We start from the raw sequence: 16,222 nt of genomic DNA on the forward strand, positions 1-16,222 counted from the left end.
GACTGACTCGCAAAGAGAGTATATTTCAAGTTTTCTCCTCCGCACTACAAGATTTCACAATGGGAGCGACATTCCTTGTGCTGATGTGGGGGCGATTATCGTCTCTCACAAATCAAGAGTTGAGCATCAACTACAGAACTCATGACAGAGCGCATATACTTCATAGAACCATAAACGGATTCTTGCTTCGTATTTCTTGCGAATTATGTTGGTTTCAGCCCTGTTTCTGCATCTATTATCACTGCCAAGAGTCTCCCCCATGTTACTTTCAGGGCTGAAGTCAAATTTATGTCATCTACTCCGGAGTTGGAAAAAAAAACTTGATCGGCCCCTGATATTAGATCTAATAGAGAAATTTGCTTAAATATAGTGACAGAGCTCCAGCTTCCCACTTATACCTGTATTAAATGTTGCTGAGCAGAACAGCTTCTAACATTTCGCGACACGGAAGCTCTGAAGACTTAAATTGCAGTGGAAATTTCTAAGTTATCACCGCCAGTGTCGAGTTAAATTGCGGAATCCGCATCAATGTCGCTGCAATTACGACCCATCTTGGGTAGAGCTGCGAGGGCCTCCGGGTGCTTGCTTAATTCAGGTCGACCATTGGCGACTTCGATCCATGGAGTATCGCCTTCTCAGCGATTTCCACCACTTGGCTACCCTCCTCGCGCATCGCCTGTCGCGAGTAACAGCACCATACAAAAGCCACTACCACGAGATGACTTAAAAAAGACTCAGCGCTTTAGAGAGTTCGACTTGGATGGAAAGGTAATCGTAGTTACCGGAGGAGGACGGGGACTAGGTCTAGCGATGGCCGAGGCTCTTGTAGAGGCGGGTGGACAAGGTAGATCATAACGCTTCAATTGCTTATTAAAACAATTGACTGATTTTTCTTGCCTAGTACATTGTATCGACCGCGCGAATGACCCAGACCCAGATTTCTTGGAGGCACAGAAACGGGCGAATCCTGAATTCGGTGGCTCGCTTCATTATCACCGAATGGACGTGAGAGATAGAGAAGCCGTCGAATCAACCATGCAAGAGATTGCGCGGAAAAAGAATCGCCTTGATGGTCTTATCGCTGCAGCTGGCATTAATCGCGTCGGTGACGCAATGGAATGTACCGAAAAAGACATTGACGATTTGATGACTATCAATTATCACGGCGTATTCTTCACTGCAACCGCGGCAGCAAAGCAAATGCGAGAAACGAAAAGTGATGGGTCGATCATGCTTGTGGCTAGTATAAGTGGTCTTGTTGCAAACAAGGGAATGACTTCTGCTATATATAATTCGTCCAAGGCCTCTGTCATACAGCTCACGCGAAATCTAGCAATGGAATGGGGGAAGGATAAAACAGGATGCGGAAATGTTCGTGTCAATTGCTTATGTCCCGGTCATATCAGCACTCCCATGGTTGAAAAGGTTCTTCAGGAAACTCCAGAGTCGGAAAATATTTGGGAGGAGGCCAATATGCTAGGCCGCTTAGCTCGCCCAGAAGAGTTCCGTGGTGTTGCATTGTTTTTGCTCAGCCCTGCGAGTAGTTATATGACCGGAGCTGCACTTGTGATGGATGGTGGACATACGGCGTGGTAGTCAGGCTATCCACTTTTATCGAGAGGCAATTGGGACTTGAAGTAATTTATGGGCGTGACAGACTGTATCGGGGAAGAATGAAAGAATAATATCAGTACTATCCCATCATTGAAGCTCAAATCAATGAAATGCCCTGTAAACTTATCTAAATATGAAATAAATACCTTTTCATAGACAAGTTCTCTTGAAGTAGAAAGTGTTGAATGGTCATTATTGTACTATGTATACCTCGACAAGTTGACTGCGACTAAACCTAAAGTAGACTAGTGACAGCAAATATGGGTCCATGTTAACAACCAATCACACGTCAATCGCGAGCCCTAGCCGACTTACGTGAGCACCACATCATGTGACGCACAACCGACCCGCATCCAATATTCAAACCACCAAATTCTCATCCCCGACCAACGACAACCCCATCCACGACACCCTGTAGGAGGCACCGTAAAGATGACTGTTCGCAACCACGGTGTGTACTCCCATACGCTCTACAAACTGCGCTATTTGATCCAATTTCGCCGATTCAAAAATACTGACGAATTTGTGTGCTGCAGGTATCGCCTCTTCGCGGAGCAAGTCCCGCAAGGTATTTATCGATCGACCGAGATGACCGAAGACAATCGACTTACAATTTTCATAACAGGCTCACTTCTCTGCGCCCTCCAGCCAGCGTCGTGTTCTGATGTCCGCTCCCCTCTCCACTGAGCTGCGTCAGGAGAAGAACGTACGTTTTCCCACCGAGTCGAAATGCACATAAACCCAATGGAAAAAATTGAAACCAGACGAGGGGAAGAAAAACGAGATATTCGACGGTACTCTAACACAATCTGCCTTGAACAGGTCCGCTCCATCCCCATTCGTGTCGGCGACTACGTTACCATCACCCGCGGATCCCAGAAGGGCCGTGAGGGTAAGGTTACCGCCTCCTACCGTCTCAAGTTCGTCATCCACGTCGAGAAGGTCTCCCGCGACAAGACCAACGGCCAGAGCGTTCCCATCCCCATCGCCCCCTCCAAGGTCGTCATCACAAAGCTGCACATGGACAAGGACCGTGAGGACATCCTCGCCCGCATTGCCAAGGGCCGTGAGGCCGTCCAGAACAAGTCCGCCTAAGGGATTTACGATGCATGGGGTTTAGGTCGATTTTGCAATGACGGTAATAGCGCAAGTTTGTTTCAGGAGCCCTCAAAAAGAGGGTATACCCTATCATACCGAAATCAGGCGCATTGCGGTCAATGAAAAATGAAAAAATATCGTTCTTCTTCAATCTGGTGTCAACTTTTCGAGAGTCATCTCTCCGATCGTATGGACTTTGCGCTCACCCCATGGGGATACCTGGGTGGAGACTGCTGAGGCATGCTCGAGTGACTACTTCTGGGTCATAGCAGGGTCAAAGCAAGAGACTAGCGGTGGCATATTCTGGTACCTTGGAATTCCGGTGCTGCCGGAATGAATTGGATGCGGCCAGCTATGTGTCCATTGTATAATTATACGTAGCAGATTGGATGAGCGAGTAGTCAAAGTTTTTCCAGTCGCCCCCACGCAGATATTGAACCAACTTAAGCAACTTGTCAACGCTTGGATTCCTGATATCAATCGTCTTGGTAGCGGGGCTAGACCTTTTACTTGTTGCCAGCAATAGCCACGGCACCCGGTTTTCGTACCTAGTAGTGTCGTGTATACCTTGCCAGTGCACACTGGCAACAGCGACACAGTAGTCTCTAGCCATAATACAGGATTGTCCCTTAAGTATATTAGACTTAATGTCAGACTTGGATTATTGGTAAGTGTTTAGCTACTGTGAATAGCCCTGTTCTATATCATAACGCAATTTTAGATCATGCATTACCGGACTTCGGTGGAGAGCTCCAGAGGGTCCCGACTTCAGGATCTAAGCGGGTACATGTGGGAAACTGATATTCCCACAAAAAGTAGACATTGACAGCAATCTCTTTAAAATCGGCAGCTAACTCATAAATCCTCGAGGAGCACTAGTATATACTATAACCGAACTTGGAGTAACGTGCAATTGGACGGTAGTAGGTGGTCGTCTGATCCGTTCTTAACACGGATATGGGGACTGCCCCATTAGCTGCAAAGCAAGGTGTCTCATGTTTGATTAATGATATATTGTATACGAGACCTTGAGGAGTTCGGACTGGTCGAAAGGCCCATGCAATTAACTACAAAGATAGCTAGAAAGCCGTTAAATCCTAGGTATATCTAGGATTTAAAGAATCTAGGAAGAGGGACATAAAGTACTAGTTAGTGTAGTACATTATAGAAATGAAAAAGAAATCATATGACGAAGACCAGCAATTTGGAGACACTCCAATACCGTGGAGTAGTACTGGAGTGTAGTCCTGAAGATAATGATAAACCCAGGAGTGTATAGTGCACAGGCTCGAATTATTTCAGATTTTTGAACTTGACCTTCACAATCCGACTTGGTATTCTTTTCATACCAAACTCTTAAAGATTACTATCATGTTTGTACTTCAATTTTCATGTCATAAGATTACTATAGTAGAGCATTCCACAGCTAGCAGAGCCCCAAGGCTTAAACGGCGTCCAGAAGCTATACATCCCCTTTTTGTGTTGGACTAGCCATATCAAAAGGGGCACCACTCTCAAAATTTGCCTGTGTATGTCCAGTCACCTGTGCTGGTTGACAATGCAACCGGCGAAAAAGCATCCAGCCATTCGGAATTATCCGCAATGCTTTGATTCCACGAATCCTCTGTATCATATACAATGCGTCTCGACTCCCGCTGAAACATCTCATCAGTCGGTATGATACCCAGCTTCATCTGCCGCTGTGCATATTGACTTAGATGTTTCGTCAAAACCTCGGTGAAAGAACTTAATTGTGATCGTGGGGGTATCTCATCCAGTACCGGGAGATCAGTCTGTTCGGCAAAGGCTTCTTCACCATGAACTCGCGCAGATATCTGGTCCAGATGATCTCTGACATTATAGTCTGTCGCGGAAAAAGGAATCAGACTGTGCGACTCGGATCCAATCATATATGGTGGCATCCAATTCTTCACTTGGGCTGCTATATAAGGGACAAATCCATGATCACCACGCCACTCTTTCATTGTGACCCCGTTGCGGAAGTGTCCGGCCAAATGTTCGATTCGCTCGGCCCAAGTACTCATTGTGATCTCACAAAAGCCGCACCTTGATGAAACATCCGGTCCAGCGATTTTCCAGTCATCGATGAGAGGCATCACTTTGAGCTTATGGGTATGACGAAGATGCTGTGCGAGATGGTCTTTGCGGAGAAAGTGGGGATTATTCCCTTGACAAGCAAGATGATTATGCTCTGAAAGATGCTCGGGGTTAGGCTCGAGGGCATGGCAGTATGCACAATGTGTCCTGCTAGTAGTTGGTGAGAATACGACAGCTCCAAACGGCGTGCATACCCATTTTTCAAGATTCAAATGAAGCGATTTCTCATGGCGCGCCCAGTCATATTTGCTCTTGAAACGATCACAGCAGAACGTACAGCAGAAGCGTCTTTTGGTATCTTGACTCGTCTTTGTGTGTCGCGTCTTGCCTACTCTAGATTGAGACTTATGGCTCAAAGATGCAGAAGGTGAAAGTCCCGAACCAGCAGAACGGTGAGAAGCTCCCGAAAACTTGGAGGACATGCTGGTCCCACTTTCACCGCTTGTCGATGATGGTCGTCCACGATGATGGCGGAATGCATCCAGTGATCCATAGCTATTCGGTTCGGAAGCAGTGCTTGCATAATCCGAGAGTCGAGCTTTGTCCTGCGTTACAGCGTTATTAACCGCATCCATAATAGCAGTCATCGAGGCCGGCTCATCCTCCGGTGGTGACTCCTGCCATCTTTGCATCGGGTTAAGAGACTGGTCGGGTTGAGAAGCAGTTGGGATCATGACGGGAGCCGTTCTCTGCTTCGAACCTGATCGTGGTACGAAATAACGACTGCGCCGTCTTGGCAGGCCCCGCGGCGGGGTGTTCACCCCAGATGATGGATAAGATAATGGTAGATTGCCTGGTGTTCCATGTCGGAAATACTGGCCAGTATATCCAATCGAAGGACTTGGGATTTCAGAGTGAGGGGGTGATAATGGACTATTTCCACTTGATAGGCCGATCTCGGTTCCCTCCAAGTTCACATCGGATGTTGATGCTGAGCCCAGAAATCCAGCATCTGGATTCAAAGACCCAAATTGAGAGTAGATAGGTTGTATGTTTTCATTTGTAATCCCAAGGCCGAGGTCCTGATTGGTCTGGGTGTATAAAGGCTGAGTATCAAGCCAACTCCAATCTGAGTTTGAAACTGTTCTATGCGTTAGCCCGGAGCTCCCCAAATCCCCAGAGACTCGGGTACGAACATCCAAAATCCGAATTATCAATAGCCTGGTGCTCTTCGGCCATGATTGTCTGTTTAGAAGTTTTATTGGCAGCAGATCATATGGGGTTGGACGAGTTTGGACTACGAAGAGGTTCGATTAGGGTCGGCCAAAATTCCGATCTTATGTAATACCGGCATTTACAGTACTTTATACTGCATCGCGGAAAAATCTTTTAGTTCAAGTGGCAATGTTGAACGTGGAATCTTTTACTATATAGAATGTCAATCATACGTCTTTTACATGTTGTATGCATGCTATGTACAATATGCAGGTGATTAGTGTGACTCAGGTTCGCACTTCAATTCGATATGCTTGATTATACTCAACTTGGGTATTCATGAATATCAGCGGGGCTATAGTGCTTATTGTATTTAGTATTTGGAGATAGATTCTACTCCGCATTCTTGCATGTCTCGTGTATTCGAATGCAGTTTCAAATCAGTGTCACAGTTCCAAGTCATTATGACAAGCACCTATTGAAGCCCGGAAGAAGACCGATATAGGGCGGGGAGTAGGGCGCGCTGTGGGGCGTGTTGAAGGGAGGGCGTGTGGTGGAGAATTGCTTTAAACAGCAAGTTATGGGTCACGATGAAGAAATTTTGACAAAATTTAGTGCTGTCAATAAGGACCTGTGGCGTCACAGAATATATGACTCGAATGTCTCAAAGTTTTTGAGTGTCTATCACTACCTCCAAGTTGTCAATTGATTTCTTCAAAAGATCAGTATACAGTGATCAAATACCACTATTGTTAGTACTTCCATGACCGAGAAGAAAGAGCTTTCCGTGACTGAGGGCCATCGCTCTGCGCGGGGACACCATCATCATAACGTTCATTTTCAGCATCCTTTCACTTTTTCACGGGTGAGTGAATATGCTTTATCAATAGTGAGGACATGGTGCTTGAAACAGCTACTCATCCAATACGATAGGGCAAGAAACTACACATCGTAGCTGCTGGTATATTATTTATTTTCAATGCTGCTTTCGGATCATCTCTTCCATCTGGAGCGAAAGATGAAATTTCAGAATACTTCAATATCCCAATTGATAGCACTCTGCTCGTCTTACCAACATCATTATATCTCGTTGGATTTGCATTGGGACCACTCATCTTCGGCCCTTTAAGTGAACATGTCGGCCGCAAACCCGTTCTTGTCGGGACTTTCTTCGGCTATCTTGTATTCACACTTGGTTGCGCCTTATCACCCAATTTTGCTGCCCTGCTTGTCTTCCGTCTTCTCACAGGACTCAATGCGGCATCCCCAAATGCAGTTCTCGGTGGCTTATATGCGGATATCCTCGAGAGTCCACAAACCCGTGGTACCGCAATGGCGCTGTTCATGGTCGTCACAGCATTTGGACCTCAGATGGCACCTCTTGTTTCCGGCTTCATATCCACGGTCTCCTGGCGGTGGACGTTTTGGGTTGGATTGATTGCAGGCGGTGTCGGTTTCCCTTTCATGGTATTCATTCCCGAGACATACGTCCCGGTCCTGAAGAAACAAGCCTTGAAAAAACAAATCAAAGAGGAAAGTGACTCCGACGACGAAGTTGCGAATATCATGAGCTCTTTACCCAAAGGCGATGGCATTATGACAGTTTTCACACGGCCTTTTGTAATGACCGTTCAAGAGCCAATCCTTCTTTTCTCTTCATTGTTTATGGGCTTCACATATGCTGTTTTCTATCTCTATTTCCAGGCTTATCCTCTTGTATTCCAGGGTGAGTATTATCAGAGTCCTAATTCTCTCGTTAGAGTGGTAATTGACTGAACTCCCAGATTTGTATGGTCTTTCGGCCGGTGTCGCTGGACTTGCTTTCTTACCAAGTATGTGAATCCTCTCAACTGGCCATCAAATTGCAATGCACCTCAGGACTGACCTGAAAATAGTTTCCGTGGGAGCACTCGTTGCTTTTACCATTTTTATGTGCTACGGCGCCTTCCACACCAATGCCCAAAAATCAGGCAAGTCATGGACAACAGTCGAAGAGTATCGACGACTCCCACTTGCTGCCATCGGAGCACCCTTGTAAGTATTCTATTTCTGATTTTAACACACTAGTATTTGCAGTAACTGACCCTTTTAGGCTGCCTGTTGCTATGTTCTGGCTGGCATGGACCGCAAAACTATCCGTACACCCAATCACGCCGATCATGTCCGGACTCTTCTTTGGTCTTGGATATATCCTCATCTTCATGGCCATGATAAATTATCTCACCGATGCTTATAAGCAGTACTCGGCATCAGCTCAGGCTGCAGCTAGCACCATTCGGTCCACAATGGCTGTTTGTCTGCCCCTGGCGACCAATCCCATGTATTCTCAGTTGGGAATTAATTGGGCAACTTCTTTGCTGGCATTTATATCTCTGGCTCTAGCAGTCATTCCATTTGCTTTCATACGGTATGGTGAATGGATTCGAGGTCGGAGTCCCTTTGCCCAGAGAGTCATGAAGGGGGAAGTGGTCGAGAACAGAGCCACAGATGATGAGATGGCTTAAAAGTTATTGCTGCTTTTTTCTTGAGAGTCTTTTCGCTTTATACACTTTGCATTTTCGGCGCTAAACACACTAGATTCAAACACCTATCACTTACTACTAACTATATATTTAAATAAATATACTTTATCTTGCATATATCCTTACATAAGCATAACTCAATTGGAATTGGGTTTTTTGATAGTTCTCGTCTCAACAACACCCATATCTGCATCATATTTACTTTCTTAGCGCCATGGCCTGATGTCATTGCACTTGAACAGGCTCAAAAGAAACCCGAATCAAACCGATACTCCGGTGGTATAGTGGGCCATTTATCAACGCCATCTAGGATTGCAAGTGACATTCCGCCACTTTGGTGTACTTGAACGTGACAGTGCATCAAGAACGCACCCGGATTAACGACATGATATCGTAAAGCCATCCACGTAGGTCCAAAAAGTGCTATCTGTGTATCAGTTGTATCCCGATACTGGGGATTAACTAGATTGAAGGACTCTGGAATGAACTGCATAGCTTCCGCGACGGAAGAATAATTGAAAGTGCCCGATCCTTGACCGATGACGAAATGCTTATTTGAATGTTTATGGATTGGATGTTCAGGCGAAATGGGCGGGGCTTCAACTTCGATGATCAAATCGACCCAAGTATTATTCTTCGTTCGGATGATCAAGTCATTAGGAATAGAAGTCTGGTTGAATAGCAAAGGCTGTGCTTCCTCGAGCTCGAGGTTGTAACTATCGTTGCCCAGAGTCCAGAGGTACGAAGTATTGAAATGTTCAATCGTCAATTTAACGGTTGCATCTGCAGTGGGCGCAGGGGCAATTGCAGGGAATGGTATAACCTGTGATTCATTCAAGAAGGTAGTGGTCGCGGTGGCATTCTGCCCATTCAGCAAAATCCAAGGGTTGGAGGGTCTGTTGAGTTGGGGCGTGCCCTGATATCTGAGTATTCCAGTGGTGTTTAGAATCTGCTGTGAACTACCACTGACAAGGCGAATTGAATAGTCTCCTCGCGGTTTATTGAGAGGGACCAGAACTGAGTATCGATTGGCATTGGGAATGTTAACCGCATTGACACGAATCGGCTCAATATAGCGCCCATCAATAGCATAGACCCACATATCGTGTTCATCGACAGAGAAAATGAGGTGAAGATGTCCGGACGCACTAGTCAAGTCCCAGCTGACGAACTGTTGGCCTGAACTAACTGTGATTATCTCTTGCTCCCCGATTGTCGGTGTGCACCCATAAAACATTGTTGGTGGTAGTGCATCTAAGTTGTGAGGGTAGTCTCCTTGTAGAAGAGGGATATCTGGTGGGAAGCAACTATGCGTTCAGGTTAGTATGTGCTGGTACCATTCATATTTCGCTTCATGAACTTACGCTATATCAGTGAGACTATAGTTCCCCAAGACTGCTGCAACATTTGGCGTTATCAAGGAGTTGATGAGATCGCGAGGCAAGCAAGACACCGCACCCTTTCCATTGATAAGAAGTGCATTAACACAATAAGAGTCAACCCCTGACGCTACTTCTGCAGCCCATATTTCCTCCGAAGTCAATAATCGCCAGTCAGAGAGCAAGACGGGGGATGTATTCTTTTCAGCTGCCAGCATAGCTTGGACTTGGGTGCTATTTGATGCAATCAGATCAAAAGGCCTAGGTTCATCTGCTGACGGGGTGATGTAGATTGAACCATAAAGACCGTCTTCCAATTGCCCTCGATGGTGAGCATGGTAAAAGTAAGCACCAAATTGATGAGCTGTCCATTTATAAAGAAAAGATTTTCCTGTAGCAATAGGGCGCTGCGAGACTCCAGGTACTCCATCAGACCAAGGGGTTCCAAGTTGTTCAATTCCTTGTGTTATCTATTAGTCCAATTGCTATTTTATTTTGATTAGAGTCTTACCATGGAAGTGTACAGTCACATTGAAAGGGCATAGATTCGTAACAGCAAATTGAACATTATCGCCCTCTTTAAGTTTGAGATCCGGCCCAGGAAACTGGTTGTTTGAACGAATCACTGGTCTGATATCCCCTGCAACACTGGTATTCTTCCATGTTAACACCAAAGGGAAGAAGACCGTCGCAGCATCAACCCAATTGCCCAAGCAAAATGTCAACAGCAGCAGATTTCCAACGTTGAATTTCATATTTATCAAGTCGATACTATTCCAATGCAGTGCAAAATTCTGGATAAGGACTGTCATGTAAAAAAATATTGGCACCGTCCTTTGATTTATAGAACAAGTATCATCTACCCAACATCGAACTATCCACCTGTATCAGTACCTATCCTTGTTGCTAGTTCTCGTATCTACGCCCTATTGATCTTAATCAGATCGAATATAGCGGAGTCTTCCATTTTCTTGTCTTCAATTATGGAAGCCTAGGGATAATCGCAGCTATACGAAGAGTGATAATTTATACTAAGCAATATGAAAGCATAGTACATCACAATTCCATCCAACGGTCCCCAAAGCTGACAACAAGCGACAAAGAGTGCTTGTTTCTGGCTAGTATCGGTGCTCGTGATGAAAGTACCTCAAAGAGGTCTGTGAGCTAGAACTACGGTCAAGAGACTTTCTATCAATTGACTGCAAAAGCACCTGAAGCATTTGACCGGGGTCTTGAATCTTGATCTATGAACAAACAATTGCAAATCAGGAATTATGTGGCGTCGGCGTCGGAACTCATTCTTTGACGATAAACCTCGTTTTGAAAAGGATTAGATCCATGACGAGCTACGCGTCTCATATCTCAGGATGATTATAAGTCCGAGGGTTGGAATTTCTATTAAGTCAATGGAAGAAATAATATTTGCGATGTGACGAAAGACACGAACAGGCCTTGCATACGCGAAGTAGACAACATTAATAAAGTACAATGTAGAGGACAATTATTGAATACACGGCTTGCTTGGACCTCGGCGTAATGCAGATTGGGGATAGTGTAGTCTCTACAGTGGATGAATCTACTATGCAGCTGCGTTATAAATGACACCACTACATGTGCCCAGCACATCTGAGTCAATCAAAGATTAAACGTCTCGGAAATCGACCGAATAGAAAGTCACCAATCAGTCTTTTAATTCTGAAATAAAGGGATCCGCTGTGGATAATAGTCTGAGTGACCAGTTCGTGGCCTAAGGTATGAGTCAAAGCATGCGCACGGCAAAATTGGGCCAATTCAATTTCAATGCAAAGCCCGGGGCCCCACGTGTATAATGGATGAGTGGACCAGGTACGCAATGCATAATTCATATTTGAAGTATTTCGAGAAGTCCCAGCGTAGAAAGTCTCATTGAGTTTGAGGATGGTGGGGTGTTCATTTACTAGTCTAGGGTTGGATTCTCAATCGGGCCACCCACCATGAAGTCGTCAGAAATGGGAGATAGGAAGTGAAGGTAACTAGGATTAATAAAATCAAATCGCCAATTGATTTCTAATATTGTAGAAGAAAAAAAAGATTTGATTCACAATTATCATACTGTATGCTTTCTGTCGTCCAATCATTCCAAAGCTGAAAATAAACTTTTTTTGCTGGTTCCGCTCAATTTCAGATGCATCATAGTTATAGCCATTACAATATCTAAAAGTTTCCAATATTATCTTGGAATGCAGGCGTCCCAGGCTGGGCTGCATTGGATGCAGGAGCGCCGCCTTTTTGAGAGAGGTGGTCCATAACAATCGGATCTGAGGCAGGCACCATTCCAGGCTGGGCTGGTGACGTTGGATCCACCCACGGCTGTTTTCCCTTGTCGCTATAGTCACCTGGCTCACCAAGGTCCATTCCATCAATATCTGGTGGCGTAAGTTCACTGTAGTTATCGCTAAGACGTTGCAGGAAGGCTGGATCAAAACCCATCTGCACGAGTGGATCATGTGCCCCTCCATCTGCGGGTGCTGAGGAGGATGATGCTTGGCCACCAGTCATACTGCTGCCCCAATCAGAAGCGAAGGCTGGAATACCAGCTGATATCATCCCTGAACTTCCTGCGTAGCTCCCTGACAGACTACCTGGTCGACTGGCTGCTGCAGATGAAAAGCCTGTTCCAGGGTAGGCGGGGCTTCGGATGCCAGGACTTGACACCGCGGGACTCGGAAGTGCTCCTGGGAAATTTGTTGTCGCTAATGGCTTGGCCTCTTGAGCAGGACCTCGCGGGCCACTTTTGACAGCAGCATATGGAGGCTGGAGACCTAGATCGGAAAATTGAATGTTCTCATCGTGTGCTGGGGCTTCGAGCCCTGTCTCGCGCTTCAGTATACCCAGCCAGATAGGGTTGTCTGCACAAGTCTGATTCCAAGGGTCGTCAGTGCAGTAAATTACACGACGAGCTTCGCTTTGCAGCATCTCATCTGTCGGGACAATCCCTTGTGCCGTTTGGTTGTGAATGTAAGTCGTCAGTTCACGCGACAAGCGATGATAGCAGTTGGCATCCATTGGGACAGGTAGCGCGGGAGGGTTTCCATCGGTGGTCCAAGGATTAGGAGAGCGCCATTCAAAGCCAATCATAAAGGGAGGAATGGCATTCTCCACGCGTTCTTGGATCCAAGGCTCAAAGCCCCAGTCACCTTGCCATTGGGCCATGTTGGCTCCATTCTTGAAGTGGCCAGCAAGATGGTCGACTCGGTCCTTCCAAGTGAGTAGGGTAGTCCCACAAAATCCGCAACGAGACTTGACTTCGGTGATACTGCTCTGCCATTGGTCCATACATCGTTGGAATTTGGCATTGTGCATGAGGCGAAGGTGTTGATTCAGATGATCCTTCCGGAAGAAAGTTCTCTCTTGCAGAGACTTTTCTTGACAGCTGATATAGTTGTGTGTCTCCATGTGTTCTTTGTCTGGATTGGCAATGGAACAAAAGACGCAACGAAGTATATTGTTCTCCTCTGTTACGCCGCCATGTGGAGAACATGTCCATTGGTCAAGGATAAGATGCATTGACTTTTCATGGCGTTGCCAATCGTATTTAGCTGCGAATGAATCTGTACAAAAGGTACATTGGAAAGGACGAGATGCTCGAGCCTTTTGTTGATTGAAAGTGTTGATAGGTGTAGATGTCTTGCGACGACGACGACGTTCCTTGCGATCCATTGAGCCAAAAGAGCCCAGGGAGGACCTGTGGGAAAAGGCAGAAGCAAAAGATAAGTCAGAGAGAGAAGAACGACTGGTATCCAGACTACTACCCGAGGCGGTATATCTTTTATGTTCGGAACTGGCGTGGCTTGAGTCATTGGTACTGGACCCCGGCCGGCGCCTCACGTGACTAGATTTCTGACGTTGACGCGCGGGATCAAAGGGGGGGATTGGCCAAGGCACGGTTAATATCGCTTATCGTGGCAGGTTCGTTCTCAGGAGGGGAGTACTTCCAACGTTCAAGAGGAGTCATGAGAGACACATCTCTTGGATGTTGCTGACCGGGGATGTTGACAGCGCCCGAACCGGGCGACTCGGTGCCGGCAGGAGGAACCTTGCCTCGACGACGAGCGTTGGCCAACCAGTTGGAAATCTGAGTTCGTGTCAAGCCAGTACTCTCCTTGAGTTGATCTTTCTCGGGTTCGGTGGGATATGGATTCTCGTTATGTTCACGAAGCCAACTCTTCAAGATATTGACGGCCTTGCGAGAAAACCGGGCACTGGATTTGCGGGATCGACCATCGGGGTCGTCACCAAAGGTGTTATACGAGACTGACTTGAGAGCCTTGAGCCCGGTTAGACTTCCTTCAGGAATGTAGGCGTTCTCAGTCACTGGCTGTAAGGTCTGAAGGAAACGGCCAGGAACTCTGGCATGTTTGAAACTGCATTCACGCCAGAGGGAGATGCAGCAGGTACAACCCTTTTCTTGCATAACACCTCTCTTTGCTATAAAACAGTCAAGGCCCATGCGGCGGCAAAAGTCACAGGGCTCTTGGGCTCGGAACATGGGGTAGACTCCGGTGTCTTGATCGGGGCCAACAGGAACTTCCGCATTCTGCTCGGCCGACTCCGGGACAGGCGGGTCTATGGGAAACTCAAGTGGCAGATCTTCCTGGTCATGAAGCAGCGAGTTGAATCTATCCGTCTGTTCTTCAGGTTCATCAAACTCGAGCTCAACTGAGGCAACATCGTCACTTTGATGGTTTGACTCATGGGCCGATGAGGCGCCTTCAAAATCGAAGTACTCCATTAAAGGAAAGATATGACCGTTTCCTTCCACTGAGAGATGAAAGAATTAAATCTTCCTGAGCACCTCACCAGCAGATAGGAGCAGGGAAATGTAGGATGACGGAGAAAGAGTCGGTCTGCGAGAGGGGGCAATCCTTGGTCCGGGGTAGAGAGTAGGCAGGGTGAATAATCAACAGTGGAGTCTGGTTCCTATGGCCGGGGGCCACATGCGGCGCTAAAAGGCCCGTCAATCGGGCCTTCGCACGTTGGCCGGTTCCCCTCCAAGACGCTTATGCCGTGGGCCGATAAAGCCCATCAGTCATAGTCGCATGTCATGGGGCTGACAGCTGGGTCAGATATCTGAGGCAGAAGCTGAGACTGAGACTGATAGAGGGGCATCGTATTCACCAAAGCCACTATTTTTCAGCGTGGTCTATTAGAGGAAGTTCGTATAAAAGAGACGTCATCCTTCAATATCAATACGAAATCGTCATGCCACAAAGGAAAAGGTGGAGAGTCCCGAGAAGTGCAAATCGCAGCTGCACGCCCTTCGCATGACAACGCTAAGCCTATTTAGGACAAGACCGCCCGCGATGATTCACTTGGACCCCGCGATATCGGAGAGTCTCGCCCTTTCATTCCCTTTTAGCCCTTCTAGAAGCGATCAGTTTGGATATTCCTTGTCTTGGTGTCCCTCTTAAGATTTTCGGAGTTCGTGTACGTTCCCCGGATTCAGCAGCCAAAGCCGATAGGCCCCCGACTCCGACTCGCCGACCACTCGGCGTACCGCCTTAGTCACACATATATTGTGCGCGGTCAACTAGGGCTATGTTATTTGGAGGTTATTGCATTCGACTTGCACTCTTGCCAATACTGGGTTTAGCTTTTAGGAACTCCCAATCAAAACAGACCGAGATAAAAGGCTTGAGGCTACTAGGCCTCAGGCCACAACGGCACGTGCCGGAGGCTGTGTATATATAGAAAGCTTCTTTCTGTCTTCTACTTCTCTTGATTTCCAATTAGAATCATCGTGATAAGCACTCTACGGAGTCATTGTGTTTTTAGTGTCGAGGTCGTTACAATTCTCAATCTGATGATCTTGAATTTGATCAGTAAATATAGTTGCCAGCCCTAGTTGCCGGGAAAGCCCACAACACTTGTGGGCCTTCTTTTGATTCTGCACTGATCTATCACTCAGTCATTAAACAGAGTTGGTCCGGACGACAGTTTACTGAGGGCTAAAATAATAGCCTGATCACATATTTCTGGATTATTGATGTTCTGATTTTCTCGGGACTCACTCAATTTTGTATACTGGGGATGACTACCTTGTGTTCCTGTTGGAAGTTTAGATAACAATGCCAAGGGGTGCTTTAGCCAGACAACCAAATGATGGGCATATAGTGCTAGATTGTCACGATTTCACAGGGCTGGAAGTTTGACGGCCTTAGCAGGATAAGGAGAATGACTCTGCAAATATAAGGCACTCCGTTTGACGATCGGTCCTGTCAAATTTGACCTCACCTAAGGGTTACACTATTTGTCCTCTTTCTTTGACCAAATCTCTGAATCATGGTTGGTAGAAAT

The 16,222-nt window shown here is 46.5% G+C and overlaps 7 protein-coding genes across 7 annotated transcripts; 3 read left to right on the forward strand and 4 right to left on the reverse strand.

Annotated features, from left to right (window-relative positions):
• Positions 1–528: 528 nt before the first annotated feature.
• Positions 529–1,596, forward strand: N7469_003019 (SDR family NAD(P)-dependent oxidoreductase; the record flags this gene model as incomplete). Its single annotated transcript, XM_056641939.1, has 2 exons — positions 529–844; positions 902–1,596. 2 exons carry the CDS (start codon positions 529–531, stop codon positions 1,594–1,596), a joined length of 1,011 nt encoding a protein of 336 aa, XP_056504433.1.
• Positions 1,597–2,046: 450 nt separating this feature from the next.
• Positions 2,047–2,709, forward strand: N7469_003020 (60S ribosomal protein uL24; the record flags this gene model as incomplete). Its single annotated transcript, XM_056641940.1, has 4 exons — positions 2,047–2,065; positions 2,151–2,182; positions 2,240–2,320; positions 2,437–2,709. The coding sequence occupies 4 exons, from the start codon at positions 2,047–2,049 to the stop codon at positions 2,707–2,709; spliced, it is 405 nt and encodes a 134-aa protein (XP_056504434.1).
• Positions 2,710–4,226: 1,517 nt separating this feature from the next.
• Positions 4,227–6,009, reverse strand: N7469_003021 (uncharacterized protein; the record flags this gene model as incomplete). Its single annotated transcript, XM_056641941.1, has 2 exons — positions 4,227–5,899; positions 5,967–6,009. 2 exons carry the CDS (start codon positions 6,007–6,009, stop codon positions 4,227–4,229), a joined length of 1,716 nt encoding a protein of 571 aa, XP_056504435.1.
• A 739-nt stretch (positions 6,010–6,748) lies between these two features.
• On the forward strand, positions 6,749–8,489 carry N7469_003022 (MFS transporter; the record flags this gene model as incomplete). The annotated part of the gene is made up of 5 exons (XM_056641942.1): positions 6,749–6,850; positions 6,919–7,711; positions 7,770–7,817; positions 7,881–8,019; positions 8,078–8,489. 5 exons carry the CDS (start codon positions 6,749–6,751, stop codon positions 8,487–8,489), a joined length of 1,494 nt encoding a protein of 497 aa, XP_056504436.1.
• A 262-nt stretch (positions 8,490–8,751) lies between these two features.
• N7469_003023 (uncharacterized protein) lies at positions 8,752–10,641 on the reverse strand (the record flags this gene model as incomplete). Its single annotated transcript, XM_056641943.1, has 3 exons — positions 8,752–9,814; positions 9,872–10,346; positions 10,398–10,641. The coding sequence occupies 3 exons, from the start codon at positions 10,639–10,641 to the stop codon at positions 8,752–8,754; spliced, it is 1,782 nt and encodes a 593-aa protein (XP_056504437.1).
• Positions 10,642–12,079: 1,438 nt separating this feature from the next.
• N7469_003024 (uncharacterized protein) lies at positions 12,080–13,585 on the reverse strand (the record flags this gene model as incomplete). The annotated part of the gene is made up of 1 exon (XM_056641944.1): positions 12,080–13,585. The coding sequence occupies one exon, from the start codon at positions 13,583–13,585 to the stop codon at positions 12,080–12,082; it is 1,506 nt and encodes a 501-aa protein (XP_056504438.1).
• Positions 13,586–13,784: 199 nt separating this feature from the next.
• Positions 13,785–14,657, reverse strand: N7469_003025 (homeobox domain-containing protein; the record flags this gene model as incomplete). Its single annotated transcript, XM_056641945.1, has 1 exon — positions 13,785–14,657. The coding sequence occupies one exon, from the start codon at positions 14,655–14,657 to the stop codon at positions 13,785–13,787; it is 873 nt and encodes a 290-aa protein (XP_056504439.1).
• Positions 14,658–16,222: the final 1,565 nt, after the last annotated feature.

This window comes from Penicillium citrinum, assembly GCF_028827155.1.
Source record: "Penicillium citrinum strain IBT 23319 chromosome Unknown utg000002l:1.0-3833315.0:1.0-3834789.0, whole genome shotgun sequence".
NCBI classification, from domain to species: Eukaryota; Fungi; Ascomycota; class Eurotiomycetes; order Eurotiales; family Aspergillaceae; genus Penicillium; species Penicillium citrinum.